General features: G+C 34.7%; 1 protein-coding gene across 2 annotated transcripts in view; it reads right to left on the bottom strand.

The window, feature by feature from the left end:
• LOC141446095 (protein-L-histidine N-pros-methyltransferase) overlaps positions 1-23,152 on the bottom strand; it is a 197,497-nt gene that overhangs the window by 130,917 nt on the left and 43,428 nt on the right. For both annotated transcript variants that reach the window (XM_074112512.1, XM_074112513.1), the window contains exon 3: positions 6,758-6,948. In XM_074112512.1, the coding sequence (XP_073968613.1) occupies positions 6,758-6,948 (191 nt within the window). The remainder of the gene's footprint in view (positions 1-6,757; positions 6,949-23,152) is intronic.

Here is a 23,152-nt window from a genome sequence, read left to right as displayed (position 1 = left end):
TAATCAGTAATATTTGATTTCTAATTCTATTTAGCCCTTCAGTCTTTCTAAACTAATCTAATTAATCCCTACTTAAACCTTCTTTTCATGGCTGAACTCATCTTAAACAACCTCATCTAACAGCTGGCAACAAAAAAGGTAAATGTGAAATGTAAAAATTGTGCCGCGAAAACAGTAATCAGTAATATTTGATTGATTGATTGATTGATTGATAATCACTAATATTTGATTTCTAATTCTATTTAGCCCTTCAGTCTTTCTAAACTAATCTAATTAATCCCTACTTAAACCTTCTTTTCATGGCTGAACTCATCTTAAACAACCTCATCTAACAGCTGGCAACACAAAGGTAAATGTGAAATGTAAAAATTGTGCCGCGAAAATATGTATATACTTGATTCCCAGTAAGTTTACATTTCAGCTGTACAAACTAAATAATGTTTTATGAGAATTAAGTGTGACTCAAATATTTGATTTTGAGAGGAACTATGAGGATAATAATCTTAGCGTGAGTTTCAACTAGTATGGCGTTTAACGTTGCTTTAGATAAGAAAAACTATGTAATCATCAACAGCGTAGAAATAAAACAATTTTCACATAATTTTAGTAATATGAAAAAAAAAAAAAGGTAATTGCTGCAGATTATTTTACTAAAACATAGGGTGCATAGATTTGATGAACAACACTCTACAAGAAGATGGAACATGCCCCAAGGAAAGAGGGCTGTATGGCGATCAAGTGGCGACGAAAGTCATGACACAATCTGCAAGTTGGTGGATAGCTGGCCGATGTTAACGGTTTGTTCCTGTGGAGGAAACCCAATGAGGGGAGGGGTATCAGTGGCAAGGGAGAAGAAGGAGGTTGAGGAGTACGCTCCTCGGCTCTGTAATAAGGGCTACGTGTGTGTGTGTGTGTAAGTGTGACGTGGCGGCTAGAACAGCTTCAGATCAATCACGATATCGCAGTCTTCATCAAAAAAAAATAAAAATAAAAAATTCCACCATTTTTTTTAATAAAACTTTTTAATTGTCTAATTTCATAGTCTAGTTGAAGCTAGGCTCGTGATGGCCCCGGGCCAGCTAATCGCCTCTGCAACTATGGGGCCCCCAACTGATCGCCTACCAATTGTTCCTTCCATTTATTCATGTATTTCTTTATTTATATACAAAAATAAATATTTTTTGATATCAATAATAAAAAAAGAAATTCTGAACAATAGATTTAGATGCAATATCTTGCCTTTATTAGTTTGCATATTCCCAAATGCATTAAATATAGATATTAACCTTGCACAAAAACCAGGAACTACTCCTTCTTAATACTAAAAAAAGGGCGTCTCCATCGCCTGGAGTCAGATACTGCCACCCAGGACTCTGTTATTATTTCTTTTATAATCCAAATATATTCCGTTTTTTTCCCCCCAACATTATTTTATTTGAGTTGTCTTAATGTTGGTAACTAAAAACAATACAGACACACACACACACTCAAAAATTTACTTATTTTTCCGATTAAAATCCCATCAATAAAAAGTCAAGGGGGTCTTAAATTCAAAAGTATTTTAAATGTTGAATTTTACCAATTATGAAAATTCCCCCACCCCCAAAATTAGGCAATTTCCTAAGCAGAAAAGAACTTGTTCCTCATCCTCATCCCTCTCAAACGAGTTGCCATCTATTCAAGCATCTGAATAATCTACCCTTACGGCAGTCTAGGGCAAGAAATTGGTTATTGTAGTTCCTTACAATATTAAAATAATTACTTTTCTATTTATTCGCATTACTGAATACTTCGCTAATGGAGGGTCTACTGAGATCTGGGTTACATTTCATGGAAGATAGGTGAAGTAATTAAAAGAACACATTAAAAAAAAGGTATAATCTAAAGTAATAAATAATGCACAATATAGAAATTTTGCTCATAAATAATATTAATCATTATGCTAAGAGAACTTAGTACATATGACGTCACTATTCCATCAACTTTGTATCAGCAAGTTGGGCTCTTGGTCAATGTGAAGAGTAACTCAAGTACTACAAGAAGCTTCACTATTCCACAGTACTGAGTATGATTTCATTCCGAACTGTACCAACTGTAGCTCCCGCAACTGTACCAACTTTCGACTATCCTCGGATAGCAGAACGGATCTACAGAAATTAAACTTAACCAGATTTTGTCAAAAAAAAAGGGTTCTGAATATAATTAGCTACTGCCGGTCAAGAAAAAAATGACGTTCCTACAAGAGCTACCGTTAACTGATTGTCTGTGTGGACTTAAGGCCTATTGCAGTGAGGCGCCACGGTAGCCGAGCGGTTGAAACTAGACCCGCAATGCTAAGATGTATTGTTGGTTTAGTGGGTTCGATTACCCTGGTCTAGGCCTTGGATTTTATTTAATGGTTAATATGAGAACTTTTTAGTAAAGTATGTTTATAGCCGTCCCCGTCCACGACACCTAATTAGTAGTTGGATGTAAAGCTTGCCTGAAAAATAGCCACTACTTTACTTATAGATTTCATTTTTAATTCTTCTTATGGATAGTAATTCTAATCTTACAAAAACAGATGGAATCTATACTAAATCGAAGAGTTTCACAAAAACATTTGTCTACCGATTAAAGGTGGCCGGAAGCTGACCGGTGGAAAGAACGAACCAAACTGTTAACAGTAACAGAGATCTCTCCCTCTGCATAAAAGGAATAATAACACTCCACAAGGAGTTCTCCACTTTTCCTAATTTTTATTTTGTTTCTCTTTTTTACATCTTTTTTTTGAATTTTAATTTGGTAATTACAGCAGAAGTCGTGATAGCCACGAGCTTCTTCTTAAATCACGGCCCAAGGAATTCGACTTCACAACTTTTACAACAAGCACACGAAACTGCTCAAGATCTTTTTCTCTTTTTTTTTACAAAAGTTCATTTAACTTATTTTACTGTTTTATATTGAGGATTCAATTTCAGTGAAGTGTTCAATAAAAAAATGTTAATACCCAAAATTAGAAGGAGGCCACAACCAAATCAAATTATCTACATTTTGCCCTCACTTCTCTGACTGTCCTGGTAAATTTTGGAAGTTCTCTACAACTAAAAAATTTAAGAGTTTTAGAAACTGATCTTTACTACTTAATTACCCTCACACTAGACTTAAAAGAACAAGAACTAAACAGTCGCTATCGACTACTTAAAAGATTCTTAGACGATAGATCAAAACTCTCTCTCTGGACAACAAAAGACTGATTTATACTTCTGGAATAGAGCTGTGTGGTTCAAAACCAAACGCTCCAATCTCCAAAGGATTCAATCGCTATAATCTAAAATACTTCGAACTATTGTAAACGCATCATTTTATGTCTCCCAACCTGGACTATATACACACTGACCTTAACATTCCTTTTTGTAACACAAGTCGCTGAAAACACGATACAGGAAATTTCTCCATTTCAGCCTGCAAATCACATGCAAATCCTCTAGCTCAAAATCTTTCTTCTAGAACTCTTCCTGATTCCTTAAAAGACAGTGGCCTCGTGATCACCTCTCAAGTGAAGAGAGTGACTAAACAGTCTAATGTTTTGGAGTGTTACCACTGGGTAACTTCTCCACTCATTTACTTCTACTGTTCACTGTTATCATTGTTACTTATAGCGCTAACGCGCTGACTGTAGCACAATAAACGAAAAAAACAACTACTTAATTATTGAATTATCAAACTAAATAAAATAATTATAAAGTAAGATTATAAATGATTATAAATTATGGAATATTACCAAGAATAAAAGGGCCTTAAAAAATTCCTAATTTTCAGTAATGTTTTTCCCTCATAAAAAAAACGCTTCAACTAATGTTGCACACGCAACTATAAGAGGAAAAACTTTAAGAATTTTCTGACATTCTCTCGGAAAATTTCCAAGTTTCGCTTTCCTAAAGTGGGAAAGACTATATTTTCAGTAAGAAATGAGTAAACCAGCATTGGAAATATTTTTATTTTTATCAAATTCCATCTTCTACAGTTTCTTTATTTACAAAAAAGAATAATAAAAAAGTAAGTGCATCCGAAGGACACCAACTGAAGAAGAACTACTTGATAGAAGCGAAACTAATTTTTTAATCAATTGCCTGAAAGGTAGTGTAATAAAGTACTTTTTTTATACATATATTAAGACACAAAACATAATAAAATATTCAAGGTCATCAATAGGTCATTAATTATATACATTATTATTATTTCTTTTTTTATTTTTTTTAAAAAAGGCGCGTTTTAAAGACAAGAATGTCCATCACCGGACAGTGTGCTGTAAGCATCTTCTAGGAAGAGAAAAATCTAAGGTGCCAACAGCTGGATTCGAACCTAGGATCTCCGCGTTGGAAACCAGTATTCGCTAACCACTCGGCTATTCCCTTCCTTTACAAGATTTTTTTTTTTTTTAGTAACTATAAAAAGAATTTTCTAAATTTAAAAATATTTTTGTATATTTTGCCAAGCTTAAGCTCAAAAGATGAAAGAAGTGCATGCCTAAAAAAAAACTCATTAATATGAACATTAAACGTACGTTTGTGCTTTTAGAGAGAGATAACAGTCTCTTGTCAGATGTTTTAGTAAATCGTGATGTGTAGACGATTATCATATGTTACATACACTTATGTAACTTGACAAGATACCACGAACAGCATCAAGAAAGCAGAGAGAATTTCAGCCAGTCTCAAGAAGGCTGTGTAAAATAAGATGGTAGTAAAGATATACATACATACATACACACCCAAACAAATAAGAAATGAGTATATAGGAGTGAACGATTCACACAAGGTGTAATTAAATACCAAAGGTTCTAATTATGACAAAGACGAACAATTAACTGAGAGATACCGAAAAGGAAAAAATAAAACACGTCTTGAGAGGAGGAGAAGAAGACGAAGAAGAAGAAGAAGAAGAAGAAGAAGAAGATGAAGAAGAGTGAGGGAGTACTTGGACTGTGTCACGATCTGGACGAACAGCACTTTAATTAGTGTATATTTTGTTTTGTTTCACATTAAGATGGTGCCTAAATCTGAAGAATGGCGGCACATATGTATGACGCGTGACCGCCAAAAGCTTTTTCACATTTCGTTATTTACTACGTACAGCCAGCAACGCTGCGCACACCGATACTGCCAAGAGGAGTTCAATAACATTGCCACTTTTAACTCAGAAAAAAAAAAATATATATATATAAATACGCACTTAGAAAATGAAATAAGAAGAGTGACTCAAAGTAGGGTTGAGGAATTTTAATCGATAAACTTCCGGTCAACTACATAAAAAATAAGAAATTTCGTAAGTAAGTAGTACGCAAAATAATGCTTAACTTTAATCATGCATGCTTTTCATCCAACTATCAAATTAGGTGCAGTGGACGGAGGCGACTAGCAAACATTCTTTACTATAAATATCTCATATTAAACATCAAATGAAATCCAAAGCAAAGAGATTGGGAATTGAACCCACTAAACCAACAATACATCTTAGCTTTGCGGGTCTAGCCTATAACCGCCTTAACATACTTTACTATTAAATTCCCATATTAACCATTAAATAAAATCCAAAGCATTGACCCGAGAATCGAACCCACTAAACCAACAATACATCTTAGCATTGCGGGTCTAGTCTCTTAACCGTTCGGCTATTGTGGCGCCTGTATGAAGTTTGTATTTGTTGCAATTTTTTTTGTTTTTGAGCTAAACTTTACACACAATTTTTTTTTCTTTAAAAAATAAAAAAAGAACCGACTCAGGGTATCCCCCCAAAAAAAGATTTTTTTCCCCCCCATACCGTGTAAATACGTCATCGGAAATCTGACCATCACAAACCAGCAATACTTTCCAGTATTTAAATAAAAGAATTGAAGTGAGAGAGAGATAGTTCAAACACTATAATGTTCTCAGTGATTTATTCAAGTTGGATGGATATCTTTAATATCTTTAATAGGCAATATCTTAAAACTTTAAAAGGAAAAAAGTCAGCTATTGGCGGAAACACACATACGGACACCACGCACAAAACTTAATGATTTGATTACTAATTCTTGAAAGTCCAAATCTCTCATATTAAGTGGTAAAAATCTTTTTGAATTCTTCCTAATTTTTTTCATTTGTTTTTTTTTAAATTCTTTTTTAACATAGCTAGAAATGGATAAATTGTACTCGTTGAAGTTATTGATCGCGTCTGATAATTTACTTTTAATTTAATAACCGTGAAATGTCAAAACTTTCATTTTTGCATTCATTACAAACTAATATAAACCCAACCAGACAAATTAAACTAGCTGTTTCATGGCCAAGAAGCTAATAGCTAGAAATCTAGTTTTTTTAAAAAAAAATAATTAAAGAAAAAAAAAAGTCGAATATTTCTTGAAGCATTGGTTTTTGAATAATCGCTGCAAGGAATAAGATTTTTTTTTTAGTCCGCGTTTCGAAATAATATTTCGCCCCAAATTTGTTTAAAAAAAAAGTTTGCAATTTATTAAAAGTACACGCAACTCAAAAATTTTTGGGCTTATTTTTACGAATTAAGAGCAGTTAGTTTTCGTAATTCGTCTTTTCCTTTATCTTTTTTTATTTTAAAACTTTTTTTTTTTTTTTATTGACTGTACTATTTTATCAACAAGTCGATGATGGACATCTACCATCAGATAATTGTTATTACTTCCATTAATAAACTGATCAGCTGAGAGGAAATAGCACGTACAAAATATACACATGCAAAAAGATAACAAGAAACCACTTACCCATTGATAGAGGTTTGTGTCATAAAAAAACCTAGAATAAACTTGATTAAGGAATGGCATAATTGTGTAAGTACGGAGTTGGACAATTTCCTAGACGTGTCTAGAAACATTTCCGTTTCTTTATCTAAAGTCAGCGGCACATGTAGACTAAATATTTCTGGCTTTAATCGCTCCCTTTCAACTTGGTACCACTGAAACAAAATTGAAAACAAAACATATTATTTGAGGTGAAATCTAATAAATGCAATTTCTATTTAAAAACAAAAAAAAAAATCGTTTAGTAATAATTCGCAAAAAAAAACAACGTTTCAATAAGGTTGCATTTTTTCTGGAGACGATTTCGCCTTAAACCTTAGCCAACGACAGTCTGAACGATTGATTGTCCAACATGCTGTAACATTGTCGATCGTTTTATAGATTTGTCAAATATTCTATTCCTTATAAATAAACTCACAAGGCGCCAAGATAGCCGAGCGGTTAAGAGACTAGACCCGCAATGCTAAGATGTATTGTTGGTTTAGTGGGTTCGATTCCCCTGGTCTAGGCCTTGGATTTTATTTGATGGTTAATATGGGAATTTAATAGTAAAGTATGTTAGGCGGTTATAGGCTAGACCCGCAATGCTAAAATGTATTGTTGGTTTAGTGCAGTGATGGGCAAAGTACGGCCCGCGGGCCAACTCCGGCCCGCCAAGGGTCCATCGACATGGATAGTATATGGCCCGCTATAATTACGTTTTGACGGTCGAGAAGTATAAAGTAGATTCTACTTAGTAGAATAATAGATGCATAACCTATAGGTGAAGCTAAACTAGCCGCGTAGTTACACAAGTGTGTAATGCTGTAATGTTTTTATAATATTATGATTAAAAGCTTTAACACAAAATGCATTTTTTCTATAATTCTGGCCCTCCTCTAGAATTTCTTAAACTTTGTGCCCCCCCCCCATTAAAAAAAAGTTTGCTCACCACTGGTTTAGTGGGTTCGTTTCTCTAGTCTATGTCTTGGATTTTATTTAATGGTTAATTTGGGAATTTAATAGTAAAGTATGTTTGGCGGCTATAGGCTAGACCCGCAATGCTAAGATGTATTGTTGGTTCAGTGGGTTCGTTTCTCTAGTCTATGTCTAGAATTTTATTTAATGGTTAATATGGGAATTTAATAGTAGAGTATGTTTGTTAGTCACCTCCGTCCAAGGCGGTGATAAATTGGTGGTAAAGTTTGCCTGAAAAAACATGCATTACTTTAAACACACTCACAGAATGAAGTAAGCAGTTACTAATGCAGGTATTAAATAATTAGTAAAATTGTTTAAAATTATTGAACACGATTTGATAATTACGTGTAGCAACATGATGAAGAATAAATATGCAATTGAAAGAATAAAAAGCGGTAATAGAAGAATATATATTTACAGACAAAAACAATTTGATTATAATGTATAATGGTGAAGAGATAACGTGTAACAGCCCAAGAACACTTAACATTAAACATAAATTTACTAAATATTTAAAACATTGATATAGAAAATAATTATAAAACGTGTGAGGCAATCTGGCAATTAATTACAACATAATAAGCCCAAGCTGAGAGTGAGGGGTGAGGTCAATTCGCTACGAAAATTATTGCCCAATAACTTCAAAAGAGCAAGGTTGAATCATGACATTAAACGGTCGTATATCAATTGTGTTGCCATGTCAACAACATCTCTCTCTCTCCTGTACCAAACAATTCTAACTAATAATTGCTTAAAGAATTTTATAATTAGATATTTACCATTATTATTAGAATGGGATAGGACTGGCGGCTAATCGCAGACTTGCTTTCACCATCTTCTTCTGGTTCGAACGGGCAGACAAAGATGCGTGAAGTTTAGATAAAGAGAAAAACTGACGCCTTAGCCAAATATTAACTAATGGCCTAATGTTGTCCTTACACCCACACATACACACACAAAGGAATGCCTGTAAAAACAACGGTCTCTCTCTCTGTCGCCATCTACGTCATTAATGTTGGAAAAATATCTTTTTACATTATTCCTGTATATCCGTTGAAAGCATATTAATGAGGCAAAAATTATCTACTTAAAAGACTTATCCTACTCGATGATTGCCAGAGAGAGGGATAGTTTAGGCACACAACGGGAAGATTGGGAAGTAACATCTGAACTTCCTCTTGTAGCCACACATTTCAGCCATCTCAGGATCTCGGGTACCATTACGTACATTAATAATTGACATTCGGTAAAGAGCCAAAAACAATAAACTGTGAGCCTGAAGAAATAATTGCAACTCAATGGGCGTACTCCAGTTGAACTCTAGCTCATCATCTACAAACAGGTGATTAAAAGGACGAGATTCAATAAGCCAATAGGTGAGCGCAAAAAAAAAAAACAAATAATGTGGAGCCAATCACTTGTGCTCAAAATTTGCAAGATAATTTTTTTTGCTAGTAATTTCAAATAATTGAAAGAAAATTTCAATTTAGAAGATCCCCATCTATTTTCTTTTTTTTTGGCGGGCGACAAAGTTTTGTCATAAGTAATTCAGCTGTTCTTGGACAATAAGTAAAAATATTGTCCAAAATTAACTGAACCAATTGGACAGCTGAACAGAGGAGCGACATTGCCTTTATCACCTCTGTGATGTATTAAACATATTAGTAGTATATATTTACCTAATAATTTGGCTTTAAACAAAAAATTGTCTTAGGCTCTTTCTAAATAAAATAAATAAATAAATATTTATTAATATAAATATATAATTAAATAAACACAGAAGTGCAAATGTATTTTACATTTTAACCTTCTTATCTAGTGAAGAAAGAGAAAAGTTAGGTGAGGAGGATTGGAATGCAGGGAAAAAAGGAGAGAAAAAACCTGCAGCTAGTGTAGAGAGTTAGAGTAGGATATGTTTTAGTCTTCTGTGTCTGTATGGTGTAGAAGGATCTGTAGGAGGCTATGTCGCGGCAGAGTGGATTAGGACGGCAGTCTAGGATGGAAAGGAGTTTGAGCAGACGATTTTGGATATAGGAGTATACGGGGGGATAATGGACGCCGTCTCCGTGGAGTGAGTCAATGGCTAGGTCTTTTGTGTCTGTAGAGGAATAGAAGGATCTATAGGAGGGTGTGTCGCGGTATAGTGGATTAGGATGGCAGTCTAGGATGGAAAGGAGTTTGAGCAGACGATTTTTGGATCGTAGGAGTGTACCAGGAAATAATGGACGCAGTCTCCGTGGAGTGAGGCAATGGCTAGGTCTTTTGTGTCTGTAGGGGGATAGAAGTATCTGTAGGAGGCTATGTCGCGGCAGAGTGGATTGGGATGGCTGTCTAGGATGTAAAGGAGTTTGAGCAGAAGATTTTTGGATATAGGAGTGTACCGGGGGGGATAATGGACGCCGTCTCCTTGGAGTGAGTCAATGGCTAGGTCTTTTGTGTCTGTAGAGGAATAGAAGTATCTATAGTAGGGTGTGACGCGGTATAGTGGATTAGGATGGCAGTCTAGGATGGAAAGGAGTTTGAGCAGACGATTTTTGGATCGTAGGAGTGTACCAGGGAATAATGGACGCAGTCTCCGTGGAGTGAGTCAATTCTAGTACGTCTTGGAGAGTCTGTTGTGAGTCTCAGAAATTTGTTCTCGTGTTGTCCTGGAGTTTCTCTTGATGTTGCCACTACAAGTCCAGGCTCCAGGCGGAGCAGGCAACATCGGCGGCCTGATGACTACTTTGTAGAGTGGAGGAGTTCGTTGGTCCACAGTCATTGGGCCCTTTCTTTAAAGTCTTAGGAAAAAAGGGAAACTGTTGCAACATTTAATTAATCACCTCAATCAAGATTGAAATATCCGGTGGCGGGGAGGAAATGACACTAATAAAATCAATTAATGATTCTCAGAAATTACACAATAACTGCACGAATGTACGAATCTGTACACTGCCTTCTTAATAAGCTAATCAGACCATAATAGGCGCAAACTTGCAGCAATTTATTAATTTAAACAGGAACGATTCACAGCATGCGATCAAATCTATAGCAAAATGTTCACTGAATGGAATAAACTAAAACTAGTTTTTAAATTATTCACTGGCAATTATTGTGACGAAGTTTTTTTAATAGATCTTGAAATGTATGCTTCGAAAAATAATTAAAACTAGTTTAATTTATTGAATTATAAGACGAAAAAAAACTTATTAATTTTAAATTGCGTTCACTAGATGTTAGGGAATAAAAAATATCCTAGTATGATAAATTGGGTTGTAACGCGAAGATCCCAGGATCGAATCCAGCTGCTGCCCTAAGATTTTTTTATCTCTCTCTCTCTCTCTCTTCCTAGGAGCTTCTTACAAGGTTCTTAAATAGGTTTAGGATTGTAAATGAGTGCGATGAATATAGAGCACTCCTCCACTCAATGTATATATAGGAATATATCTATTAGGAGGAATGTATTTATTAGGATGAATGTATTTATCAGGACGAATGTACTTATTAGGATGTGTGTATGAATGTATATATAAACTTTGTGTAAATAGGTGATTTTAAAATTTAGGCTAGATCCCTATGAGGTGCGAGGAATATCGAGTACTCCACCCCAACATTAGTTAGTTAGGTTAAAAGGAAATACGAAGAAGAATAAATATTTATTATAATAAATATATACAATACATAAAATAAATATCGAAGTACAAATGTCATTTCAAAAACATTTCAACCTTCTTAACAAAGTGAAGTAAGAGAACAGTTAGGTGAGGAGGATCAGAATGCAGGGAAAATAGGAGAGGAAAAACCTGCAGCTAGTGTAGAGAGAGTTAGAGTAGGATATGTTTTAGTCTTCTGTGTCCTGTATGTTGTAGAAGGATCTGTAGGAGGCTGTGTCGCGGCATTGTGGATTGGGATGGCAGTCTAGGATGGAAAGGAGTTTGAGCAGGCGATTTTTTGGATATAGGAGTGTACGGGAGAGATAATGGACGCAGTCTCCGTGGAGTGAGTCAATTGTAGTACGTCGTGGAGAGAGTCTGTTGCGAGTCTCAGAAATTTGTTCTCGTGTTGTCTCGTGGAGTTTCTTCTACAAGTCCAGGCTCCAGGCGGCGGAGCAGGCGTAGGAGCAACATCGGCCTAATTGGAAATACGAGTTAGGCCAACCACTAGGTTAGTTTCGATTAGATTGACTAGGTGTAGATTAGGCTGTGTAGTAAAGTGTCTATTCTCCAGTATAGTCTAGGTGCAAAGGACTCTTGATGTTGCGCACCTTTCAACCCCTCCCCCAAAATGACTCACATGACTTTGTGCGCAAGTGCACTTGAAACTATCAAAAATAAGATATACTTCCGCCACGCACTGAAAATCCATCAAAATTGAATTTCCGTTCAAATATCACCTGTTCAACTGTTTTCATCATGTTCCGCACTTCGAGGATAGAAGTTTCCGTCTTCGTTTCTTCGATTCGAAGTGTTTTACGAGGTCGAAACAAAAATTCTTGTTCTGATTTTTTTTTTTTAGGCTACCCACCCTCTTTACTTCCTCTAGAAAGTAAAAACAAAAAATCTAGGTCGATAATTATCGATAATTCTGACTTTAAGGTCTTTAATTAGTTAAAAACCGTTCGATTAATGATAATCACTTTATATATGTTTTTTGGAGTTGCGAAATAAAATAAAACCAATTAAAAATGAGAGAGAAGAGAGAGGAGAGAGAGATAGAGAGAGATTTGTAATCTGAACGAAGGTTTTGTGCGGTTATTGAGCCGTGACGGTTAACTGAGAGCAACAGAACTGGACCAAATGCTATTTGTCTGTCGGTCTGCAGACTGAATGGATATAAAATTTTATTTAAAAAATAAACTGAGGTAGTGGAGATGAATCAAAATAACTTCATTCACTAAAAATAAATGTCTAAAATAAAAATATTTATTCTATTTCGTACTGCCTTTCGTTCATTGTTTTCTTGGACGATTCTTCTATTCATTTAGGGATCAAAATAACATTAAGATTTCTTGGAGCTGTTCTAGCAGGACATACATACCTGCAGTCCTAACAACACTACATGGCACATCTAAACTTACCACGAGTACAAATCTCTTCAACAGCTTCTTATTCTATATTATGAGACCTTCCACATTATAGAACTATGAACAGACAAAAATGGAGAAAATCAAACTGAACCCTCATGAATGGAGCTTTCATCGGCCCGGAGAATGTCCTGGGGATCACCAAGTGATCGGTTTGTGCGGCTCTCAGAGATTGGATCTGAAGGAAGCACGAAAAGAACTGGGTGATGTGTCCTGGGGGTCAAACACAGCAAGACTATTGCTTGGCTGTATAAACAAAGAGCCCTAGAGTGACCCTGTGCTTGGGTAGAAATCTAGATTACTCTGACCGCAAGGGCTATTCCCAGGGGCAAGGGTAGGTTCAGGAGGCATCTGTACAAGGTGGGTGCTTATCTTAGCTTGGAACCGTAGTGCAGATTGTGTCAGGAAGATGAGGAGAAGCAGCCTCTCACCTGTTGTTGTTCGATTGTATTGCAATCGAGCGGTTGCGCTATGAAACCTTTTGGAACTTTGTATACCAAAGGAGATAATAGCACGAAAAGAACTAGTAAGGAAAGTCCTTAACCTCTTTAGCAGGGGAGAGTTCGTCTACTAGATCCAAAAGGGTGCTGGCACAATAAGCCTCTTGTGGCTGCCTTGAGGCGTAGGTCCCGTCCCGTTCCTAATCCTAATCCTAAACTGAACCCTCAGGAATGACCAGCCTGCCACGTTTTTTTCTCCGGTGTGGCTCTCAAACCTCCTAACCTGTTCGATCAACCGCACCCTACACATTTATACATATATTTAAAATTTATTTAGAGGTGTACAACCTGTGTAGTTAAGAGCACAATAAGTAAATAAAAGAACAGTGAAATCTTTAAGATGAAAGTAAGCTGGGGAAGCAAACTACCTATTGGTGGCACTCCTCGACATTGTACCCACTTTGCTGGTCAGTCTCAAAAAAGATCTTGGTGCTCCAGTACAGTGTGGAGGATTGTCTCAGTACCAGAGCCGAGTACTCAGTGCCGAACTATCACAGCCATCCTACAGCCAAACAAATCACTAACACACCAAACTAGCACTGCGCTATCCCAAGGGAATCTTCCCAAGATACTCGGCCGAAAACTGCCATCTTTCCAGAGAATAAAATACCTGCATCCAGGCGTCCTGAATATTACTGTCCAGTATATAAGAAATAATCTCCATAGCCACATTGAAAACTAGACCGATGGGAAGAATTTATTTTTCATCTTCAAATTACAACTGGCTCCAGCTGCCTCCTCAAAGTGATAGGAGGGAGACTAACCAACAGTTTATAGTAAATAATTATTAATAAAGGAGAAATTAAAGAGTGTTTAGTGGGAAAAATAAAAATAAATAAGAGCAGGCTATTTAGCTTGTAATACAGTTAGCTGGAGATGAAATAAGCGGTTTGTATTCATAAGAGAATTGACCATATGGTCCAACAATAGTTACGACCTACATATCACTTAAAGGAAATCAAACAAAGAGAGAATATAACTGTTAAAATTACGCACACAAAACAACACCCCGTTGTGTATAGGCCACGTTTCCAACTTTAAGTTTTTAATAATTAAGATTTTTTTCTTCCACAAAATTTTATTCTTTCTATTGCATTAATTTTCAAGGTAAACTTCATGATCTATATTAATTAAAGTTCCACTAATTACTACTTACGTGCTTAAGAAAAAAAAATTGACTTCAATCAGTTTAATTGAGACAAATATATCAATTGCCCTATTTAAAACAGAAAAATCTAGGTGTACGTAATTAATCTTAATCATTCAATCAAGATAATTAATTTAATTACAGGTGAAAATTAATTAAAAAAAGAAGCCTTAAAAATAAAAAGCACAACTTAATCGTTGCCCTAAAGCACAAGATAGATGAACGAATCTTCGAAAGAATCAAAAAGAAAAGCAGGGAAAAAAAGAGTTAATGAAGTGGGATTAGCTTCCTGTAAAGTTTCATGCACTGGACTGATGGATCCGCAGTCAATTGAAATCAATGAACGGAAGTGCGAATTTATTTCCACCCAAAAGTTCAGCTTTAAGAAAATATACCTTCGAGCCAAGATTTTCACGCCAAGTCATGTTTTGGTACCTTCTGTAGTCTTTAGGTACTAAGTTTTAAAAGTGCATTATGCGATTCCTAAGCATTTTATGGAGATAAGAGGCCGTTTCTTGTTTGTTCTGTCAAGATCTGTCTAGAGATTAGAAGAATAACTGTCCTATCCACCGTGGACATTTTTTCCAAGTCTATTAACTGTCCTAAAAAAGTATTTAAAAAACTTTAGCTACTTTTTTCAGGCGGGCTAGCAAACATACTTTACTATTAATAAATTTCTCTTATTAACCATTAAATAAAAATCCAAGGCCTATACCGGTGAAACGAACCCACTAAACCAACAATAAATCTTAGCATTGCGGGTCTAGTCCCTTAACCGCCTAACATACTTTACTATAAATTTCTCTTATTAACTATTAAATAAAATCCAAGACTAAGACCAGGGGAATCGAACCCACTAAACCAACAATACACCTTAGCATTGCAGGTCTAGCCTCTAACCGCCTAACATACTTTACTATAAATTTCTCTTATTAACCATTAAATAAAATCCAAGGCTAAGACCAGGGGAATCGAACCCACTAAACCAACAATACACCTTAGCATTGCAGGTCTAGCCTCTAACCGCCTAACATACTTTACTATAAATTTCTCTTATTAACCATTAAATAAAATCCAAGGCTAAGACCAGGGGAATCGAACCCACTAAACCAACAATACACCTTAGCATTGCAGGTCTAGCCTATAACCGCCTAACATACTTTACTATAAATTTCTCATATTAACCATTGAATAAAATCCAAGGCCTAGACTAGAGGAACCGAACCCACTAAACCAACAATACACCTTAGCATTGCGGGTCACCTTAGTATTGCGGGATCGCAATGCTTTACCTAGAAGCGGAAATTAAAAATTAAAAAATGTATCATACAGAATAATCTTAGTTTTTGATGGTTGCTGGAGACAAACCTTAATTTACACTACATATGCTTCTTAATAACTACTTTTTCTGACTTCGAGGATGCCACATAAGATGCTGGTAAATTGAGCATTTAGAAAATTTGAATATTAGCCGAACTAAGAGGAAATAAAAGCAATGATAATGGTCAGAGCCATAAAAGAATTAATGAGTAGGCAATAAAAGAAATAAGATTGGAAAAAAAGTTACTTAAGTTAATTGTAAAATTCCTGATATTCCTTTTTAATAGGAATAAATAAAAATGGGAAAAGAATTGTAAATACATTAATAAAAGGAAGTTTAAACAAAGATGCGTACAGAATTTTTGTTGGGCAAATTAGTAAAAAAAGTTGGCGTGCTTATATCTGGAAGAATAATTACATTTTACGCAAATCTGGGAATTGATTAGGACATAAATCAAACACTTATTGATCAAAGACCACTCCTTTTATTTTTTTATCCTGCCGTAATGCCTACGTATACCCCTTAAGGCGCACAGCTGTCAGCGTATTAGCATATAAACGACCTCCACTGACCTCAAGATACCGCAGAGGTCAAAATCTTGACGGAATTATCTACATTTCAATATTTTACACAATCTCTTCCGTTTCTAAATCTATCAATTTCTTTCCTAAATATATATTTGGTTGAAGAAGAAGAAGAAGAAGAAGAAGTAGAAAAGTTATTAGAAACAGAACGATTAATTCCGATTTTAATCGACCATCATATATCTTACAATTTTTGCTTCCCACGAGATTTTCTGTTATTTAAATCGATTAAAAAGCACATCACTTTCTCTCTTATCGTAATCATAAATGTCTAAATTTTCTACGCAGCAATTGCAAGGTCAAATCCAAAAGAGGGGGGAGGTGAAATCCCATATTTACTTTCTCGTGGGATCCGCCGGACAATTGTTTCTCAGACGCAAGGACAAAGCCTGTCCCAGAGCCGAGTTACGTCTCCAACTCGCTTACCGGGGCGCAAAAAGGAATCAAATCATTGGGGAAGATGTTTTGGTATTGTGTGGAAGATCCTAATGGCGTTAGGGAGCGTGGTATCCCCCCAGAGATCTGCTCCTCTCTCTTTTCATCATTTCTCTAACCCAGGGGTCGGCAACTCGCGGCTCTTTTATCCAAATTGTGTGACTCTTCAGCCTGCCCAAAATATATTGTATATTTCAATTTTATGGAAACGAATGAAAATTCCGTTTATTAAAGGTATTTTTTCAAAAATAATTTTAAAGTGATAAACCCGAAATTGAATAGAATTATACAATATCAAAATAAAGTACTTGATTTATATTGTGAGACTGCCGCCTTTTCATTCGTTAAGTTATTATTTATTTGTTTATTTACTTTCAATATGTGAAAATAAATATATAAAACATTTAAGTGTTATTGAATATCATGAAATCATAATTTGTGAAAATACAAATGTCTACAGAGTTTTTTACTTTATCATCCTTGCGGCTTTGTAAGATTTATTAAAATTATTTGAGGAGAAATGGCCGTCCCCTGCGTCTAACCTAATCAAAAGCCGTCTTGTGACAAGTGACTTGACGCGCGGTACCTACGAGGTGGTTCTGGGCACCTTCTTGAGTGAGATCGAGATGAGTCATTTATAACAGCATAACACAAAAGAAATACTGACGGAGTTGATAGACTTTCCTAATTAGCACGGGTTTTGCAAGGCTTTTGGACCTCTCCAGAAAACTTAAGTCAATAGCGTGTAGTGGAAAGGGGAAAGCCTTATTCTAGAAAGAATCTAGAATAAATTTTCCAGGAAAAAAAACGTTTTGCAAAGTAAAAGAAAATCATTTTTAAGTGAATCCATCATCCAAGCTTTTCTTCTAAATTCCTAAATTCAAATTTTCATGAACACATACAATTCCTTGGTAGTGCGCATGTTTATTGAATCCCTGACAGGTTTCGGACATCCATCCATTATCAGTGGTCGTTAATCAGTTTGTTGTAGAGTTTTCGACTGCACTTTTTCGAATCGCACTACGCATGCGTTCTGTGACAGATAAAATCAAAGATATTTTCAACATTCAATTCTCTTTAATTATTCACAGGTGACAAGATTTCTATATTAAAGTGAACTGGGGCTGAAGATGACGACTTAGAAGCCATCATTCGCTCTAGATCTCCATGAAATGAATTTATCTGGAGAAAATGTGGCAAAAAAATAGTTTCTAACTATTCACGTGCCTATTATTATAAATTAATATTTTCCAGTCGTGAAAATTAATCGCCTATTTTTTCAGTTGGGGCTTAACGTCCAACTACCCAGTAAGGTGTAGTGGACGGAGGCGACTAGCTAACATACTTTACTGTAAATTTCTTTTATTAACCATTAAATAAATTACAAGGCCTAGAGACTGGGAGTCGAACCCACTAAACCAACAATACATCTTGGCATTGCGGGTCTAGCCTAACATACTTTACTATAAATTTCTCAAATTAACCATTAAAATCTGTTCATTCAGTACAGTGGCACTTGCGGTGAATCGATTTTAACGCAATCCTTATCGTTGAGACCCCCTCAGTGATAACTAACCTATCAAATATTAATTTTCAGAAACTACTTTTTTTATTTAGTTTGGCGATGACAGATAAACAGACAGACACAAAACTTACGAGGGAATTAATTAATGGTACTTCCAGCGAGAGATAGAACAGGAAGGAAGTAGATTTATTACGTACATTTAGGAATATTAATCACAGGGAAAAAATAATAAATTAGAAATGCAGCAAAATATTACTTTTGCTTAACGCTAATGAGATTATACGCTGCGACATTTATTAGAACGATTTAACGAAGAAACTTCGCCTCTACACTTCCAACTAGTACCATAATATAAGGAGCAAATAAGTTTTATTTCTGGCTCAAGACGCCATTTGTTGCGAGACCAATTAGTGGCGAATAATAATACATTCATGCAGTTATATTAAAAAAAAAAAAAGCACACACCGACTAGCTTACAGCATGCTTACTCCCAACTTAGCTGTGTAACTTTAAACCAACATAATAAAGTGTACAGTGTAACTGCTGTCCAACTTCTTGTTAGAAATGTCCACAGTAGTTTCTTGTGTAGGACTCTCGTGTTGTTGATAAACTTCCGTTTTACACTCACTACTGTTTACAGACTCATAGTATCCTGCACGTGTTTAAATACGTATACTATTAACTTGAACCAAACACAAATGTTCATAAAAGAAAGTTATAAGAAACAGTTTAAACAGTTTATGGTTGATTTTTTTATTTTTTTGTCACGACATCTTTATTTTTCCTTATAATTCCTCAGCCTACAGTTTTTTTTATTCAATTTTATTAGAGTTGTAACAATGTCCAACACATTATTAAAAAGTAAAGTAATCGCCTATTTTTTCAGGCGGGGCTTAACGTCCAACTACCAATTAGGTGTCGAGGACGGAGGCGACTAGCAAACAGACTTTACTATAAATTTCTCAAATTAACCATTAAATAAAATCAATGGCCTAGACCGAGGGAATCGAACCCACTAAACCAACAATACATCTTAGCATTGCGGGTCTAGCCTATAACCGCCTAACATACTTTACTATAAATTCTCATATTAACCAATAAATAAAATCCAAGGCCTTATCCAGGGGAATCGAACCCACTAAACCAACAATACATCTTAGCATTGCGGGTCTAGCCTATAACCGCCTAACATACTTTACTATAAATTCTCATATTAACCAATAAATAAAATCCAAGGCCTATACCAGGGGAATCGAACCCACTAAACCAACAATACATCTTAGCATTGCGGGTCTAGCCAATAACCGCCTAACATACTTTACTGTAAATTTCACATATTAACCATTAAATAAAAAATAAAAAAACAATGTCCAACACAATAATATCTACACTGATCCAATTAATATTATCAATAATCTTACCCCAATTGTTTACTATTGGTAATATGAAAATTGTTATTTGATCTGTATGTCATGGAGAATATGATCGATAAGCATGCTGTTTGGTTGGACTATCTTATAAGCACCATCATTACGTGTGTGTGCCCATTGGAAAGTATTATAACGGAAAATGCTAGTGTTGTAAAGGCTCTATTTGTGATACATTTACCCATTTACCCATCACAGTATTACATACTGGGTATTACCAAGCATCTAGTACATAATTGTAGCAAACTCACAGTTTCCTAACACCGGACCTTTCACTAGTTGATCCTGTTCTAACAAGACGTTTACTTCTTATCTTTACAATTTCAAAAGCCTCAGTGTAATTGTCAGCGTGTTTTAACCATAGTTGTTGATTTTTTTTTCTTTGTATATAAAAATCTGAAATAACCGTATTTTAAACTAACTTCATTTTGCCTGTAAGGATAAGATATTATGGTTGGGTGGGATAAGCCAGCAATAAGTACCATCCTCTTCTTCTCTATTACTATTTATTGATGTAAGTATCCAAGTACCAAAGCCTCTAGGTATTATTAATAATTTGCTGAGAGTTTCCCTCAAATTGAGCAGTTTCTTTTCTTTTCTTTTTTTTTTTTTGCATCCAAACATCGCGAATTAATGAATCTAAATTTCACTTGGCCTCCCTACTTTCTCAAACCTTACGGTGCACAACTAACCTAAAAGTCATTCTCACTTGAACCACATTCTTCCAGGTAGGCCAGGACTAGCCATTCCTCTCAGAATTAATTCGACCACATTAGTAATCAACTAAATCTTGAAACTGTAGAGCAGTGCTTCATAACCTTTTCATAGACGCGGAACACACTTATATGTATATATTTTTCTCGCGGAACACTAACATTAAATAATTTGAAATTCGGGATTTAGCAAGAACTTAAAATTAAATTCAAATTAAAAAAAAGGAACAATTTTTTGTTTTCGTATCTTTACTAAGTTTCTAAATTTCAACACATTTAAAATTGAAATTTCGCGGAACACTTGGACCATATTCGAGGAACACCGGTTAACAAGCACTGCTTTATATCTTCTAAAAATATAGATCTGTGCACCAAATAACTGTAGTTTAAAATTGAGAAAAACAAAGTGTACAAGAGAACAAAATTCCATACCAATACGTGCTTCACAGTGGGAGATATAGAACGGCCATAATTTTACATAATTTCATGACCCAAAAAATTTTCAACCCTTTATATCTCCTACCTTTTTAGATCTGTGCCCAAAATAACTATAGTTTATAATTGAGAAAAACAAAGTGTATAAGAGAACAAAATTCCATATCAATACGTAGTTCACAGTGGGAGATATAGAAAGGCCATAATTTTACAGAATTTCATGACCCAAAAAATTTTCAACCCTTTATATATTCCACCTTTTTAGATCTGTGCCCAAAATAACTATAGTTTATAATTGAGAAAAACTAAGTGTATAAGAGAACAAAATTCCATATCATTACGTAGTTCACAGTAGGAGATATAGAAAAGCCATAATTTTACAAAATTTCATGACCCAAAAAATGTTCAACCCTTTATATCTTCTACATTTATAGATCTGTGCACAAAATAATTATAGTTTATAATTGAGAAAAACAAAGTGTACAAGAGAAAAAAATTCCATACCAATACGTGGTTACCTGGGGAAGATATAGAACGGCCATAATTTTTCAGAATTTCATGACCCAAAAAATTTTCAACCCTATATATCTTCTACATTTATAGATCTGTGCCCAAAATAACTATAGTTTATAAATGAGAAAAACAAAGTGTACAAGAGAACAAAATTCCATACCAATACGTGGTTACCTGGGGAAGATATAGAACGGCCATAATTTTTCAGAATTTCATGACCCAAAAAATTTTCAACCCTATATATCTTCTACATTTATAGATCTGTGCCCAAAATAACTATAGTTTATAAATGAGAAAAACAAAGTGTACAAGAGAACAAAAATTCATATGAATACGTGCTTCACAGTGGGAGATATAGAAAAGCCATAAATTTACAGAATTTCATGACCCAAAAAATTTTCAACCCTTTATATCTTCTACATTTATAGATCTGTGCACAAAATAACTATAGTTTATAAATGAGAAAAACAAAGTGTACAAGAGAACAAAATTTCAGATGAATACGTGCTTCACAGTGGGAGATATAGAAAAGCCATAATTTTACAGAATTTCATGACCCAAAAAATTTTCAACCCTTTATATCTTCTACATTTATAGATCTGTGCACAAAATAACTATAGTTTATAAATGAGAAAAACAAAGTGTACAAGAGAACAAAAATTCATATGAATACGTGCTTCACAGTGGGAGATATAGAAAAGCCATAATTTTACAGAATTTCATGACCCAAAAAATATTCAGCCTTTTATATCTTCTACATTTATAGATCTGTGCACAAAATAACTATAGTTTATAAATGAGAAAAACAAAGTGTACAAGAGAACAAAAATTCATATGAATACGTGCTTCACAGTGGGAGATATAGAAAAGCCATAATTTTACAGAATTTCATGACCCAAAAAATTTTCAACCCTTTATATCTTTTACATTTACAGATCTGTGCACAAAATAACTATAGTTTATAATTTAGAGAAACAAAGTGTAAAAGAGAACAAAATTCTATATCAATACGTGGTTCACAGTGGGAGATATAGAAAGGCCATAATTTTACAGAATTTCATGACCCAACAAATTTTCAACCCTTTATATCTTCTACCTTTTTATATCTGTGCCAAAAATAACTATAGTTTATAATTGAGAAAAACAAAGTGTACAAGAGAACAAAATTTCAGATGAATACGTGCTTCACAGTGGGAGATATAGAAAAGCCATAATTTTACAGAATTTCATGACCCAAAAAATTTTCAACACTTTATATCTTCTACATTTATAGATCTGTGCACAAAATAACTATAGGTTATAAATGAGAAAAACAAAGTGTACAAGAGAACAAAAATTCATATGAATACGTGCTTCACAGTGGGAGATATAGAAAAGCCATAATTTTACAGAATTTCATGACCCAAAAAATATTCAGCCTTTTATATCTTCTACATTTATAGATCTGTGCACAAAATAACTATAGTTTATAAATGAGAAAAACAAAGTGTACAAGAGAACAAAATTTCAGATGAATACGTGCTTCACAGTGGGAGATATAGAAAAGCCATAATTTTACAGAATTTCATGACCCAAAAAATTTTCAACCCTTTATATCTTCTACATTTATAGATCTGGGCACAAAATAACTATAGTTTATAAATGACAAAAACAAAGTGTACAAGAGAACAAAAATTCATATGAATACGTGCTTCACAGTGGGAGATATAGAAAAGCCATAATTTTACAGAATTTCAT

Source organism: Rhodnius prolixus, unplaced genomic scaffold (assembly GCF_049639745.1).
Source record: "Rhodnius prolixus isolate KJV_2025 unplaced genomic scaffold, Rpr scaffold_1, whole genome shotgun sequence".
NCBI classification, from domain to species: Eukaryota; Metazoa; Arthropoda; class Insecta; order Hemiptera; family Reduviidae; genus Rhodnius; species Rhodnius prolixus.
The sequence above is the reverse complement of the archived record's forward strand: the minus strand, read 5'-3'. Positions and strand labels throughout refer to the sequence as shown.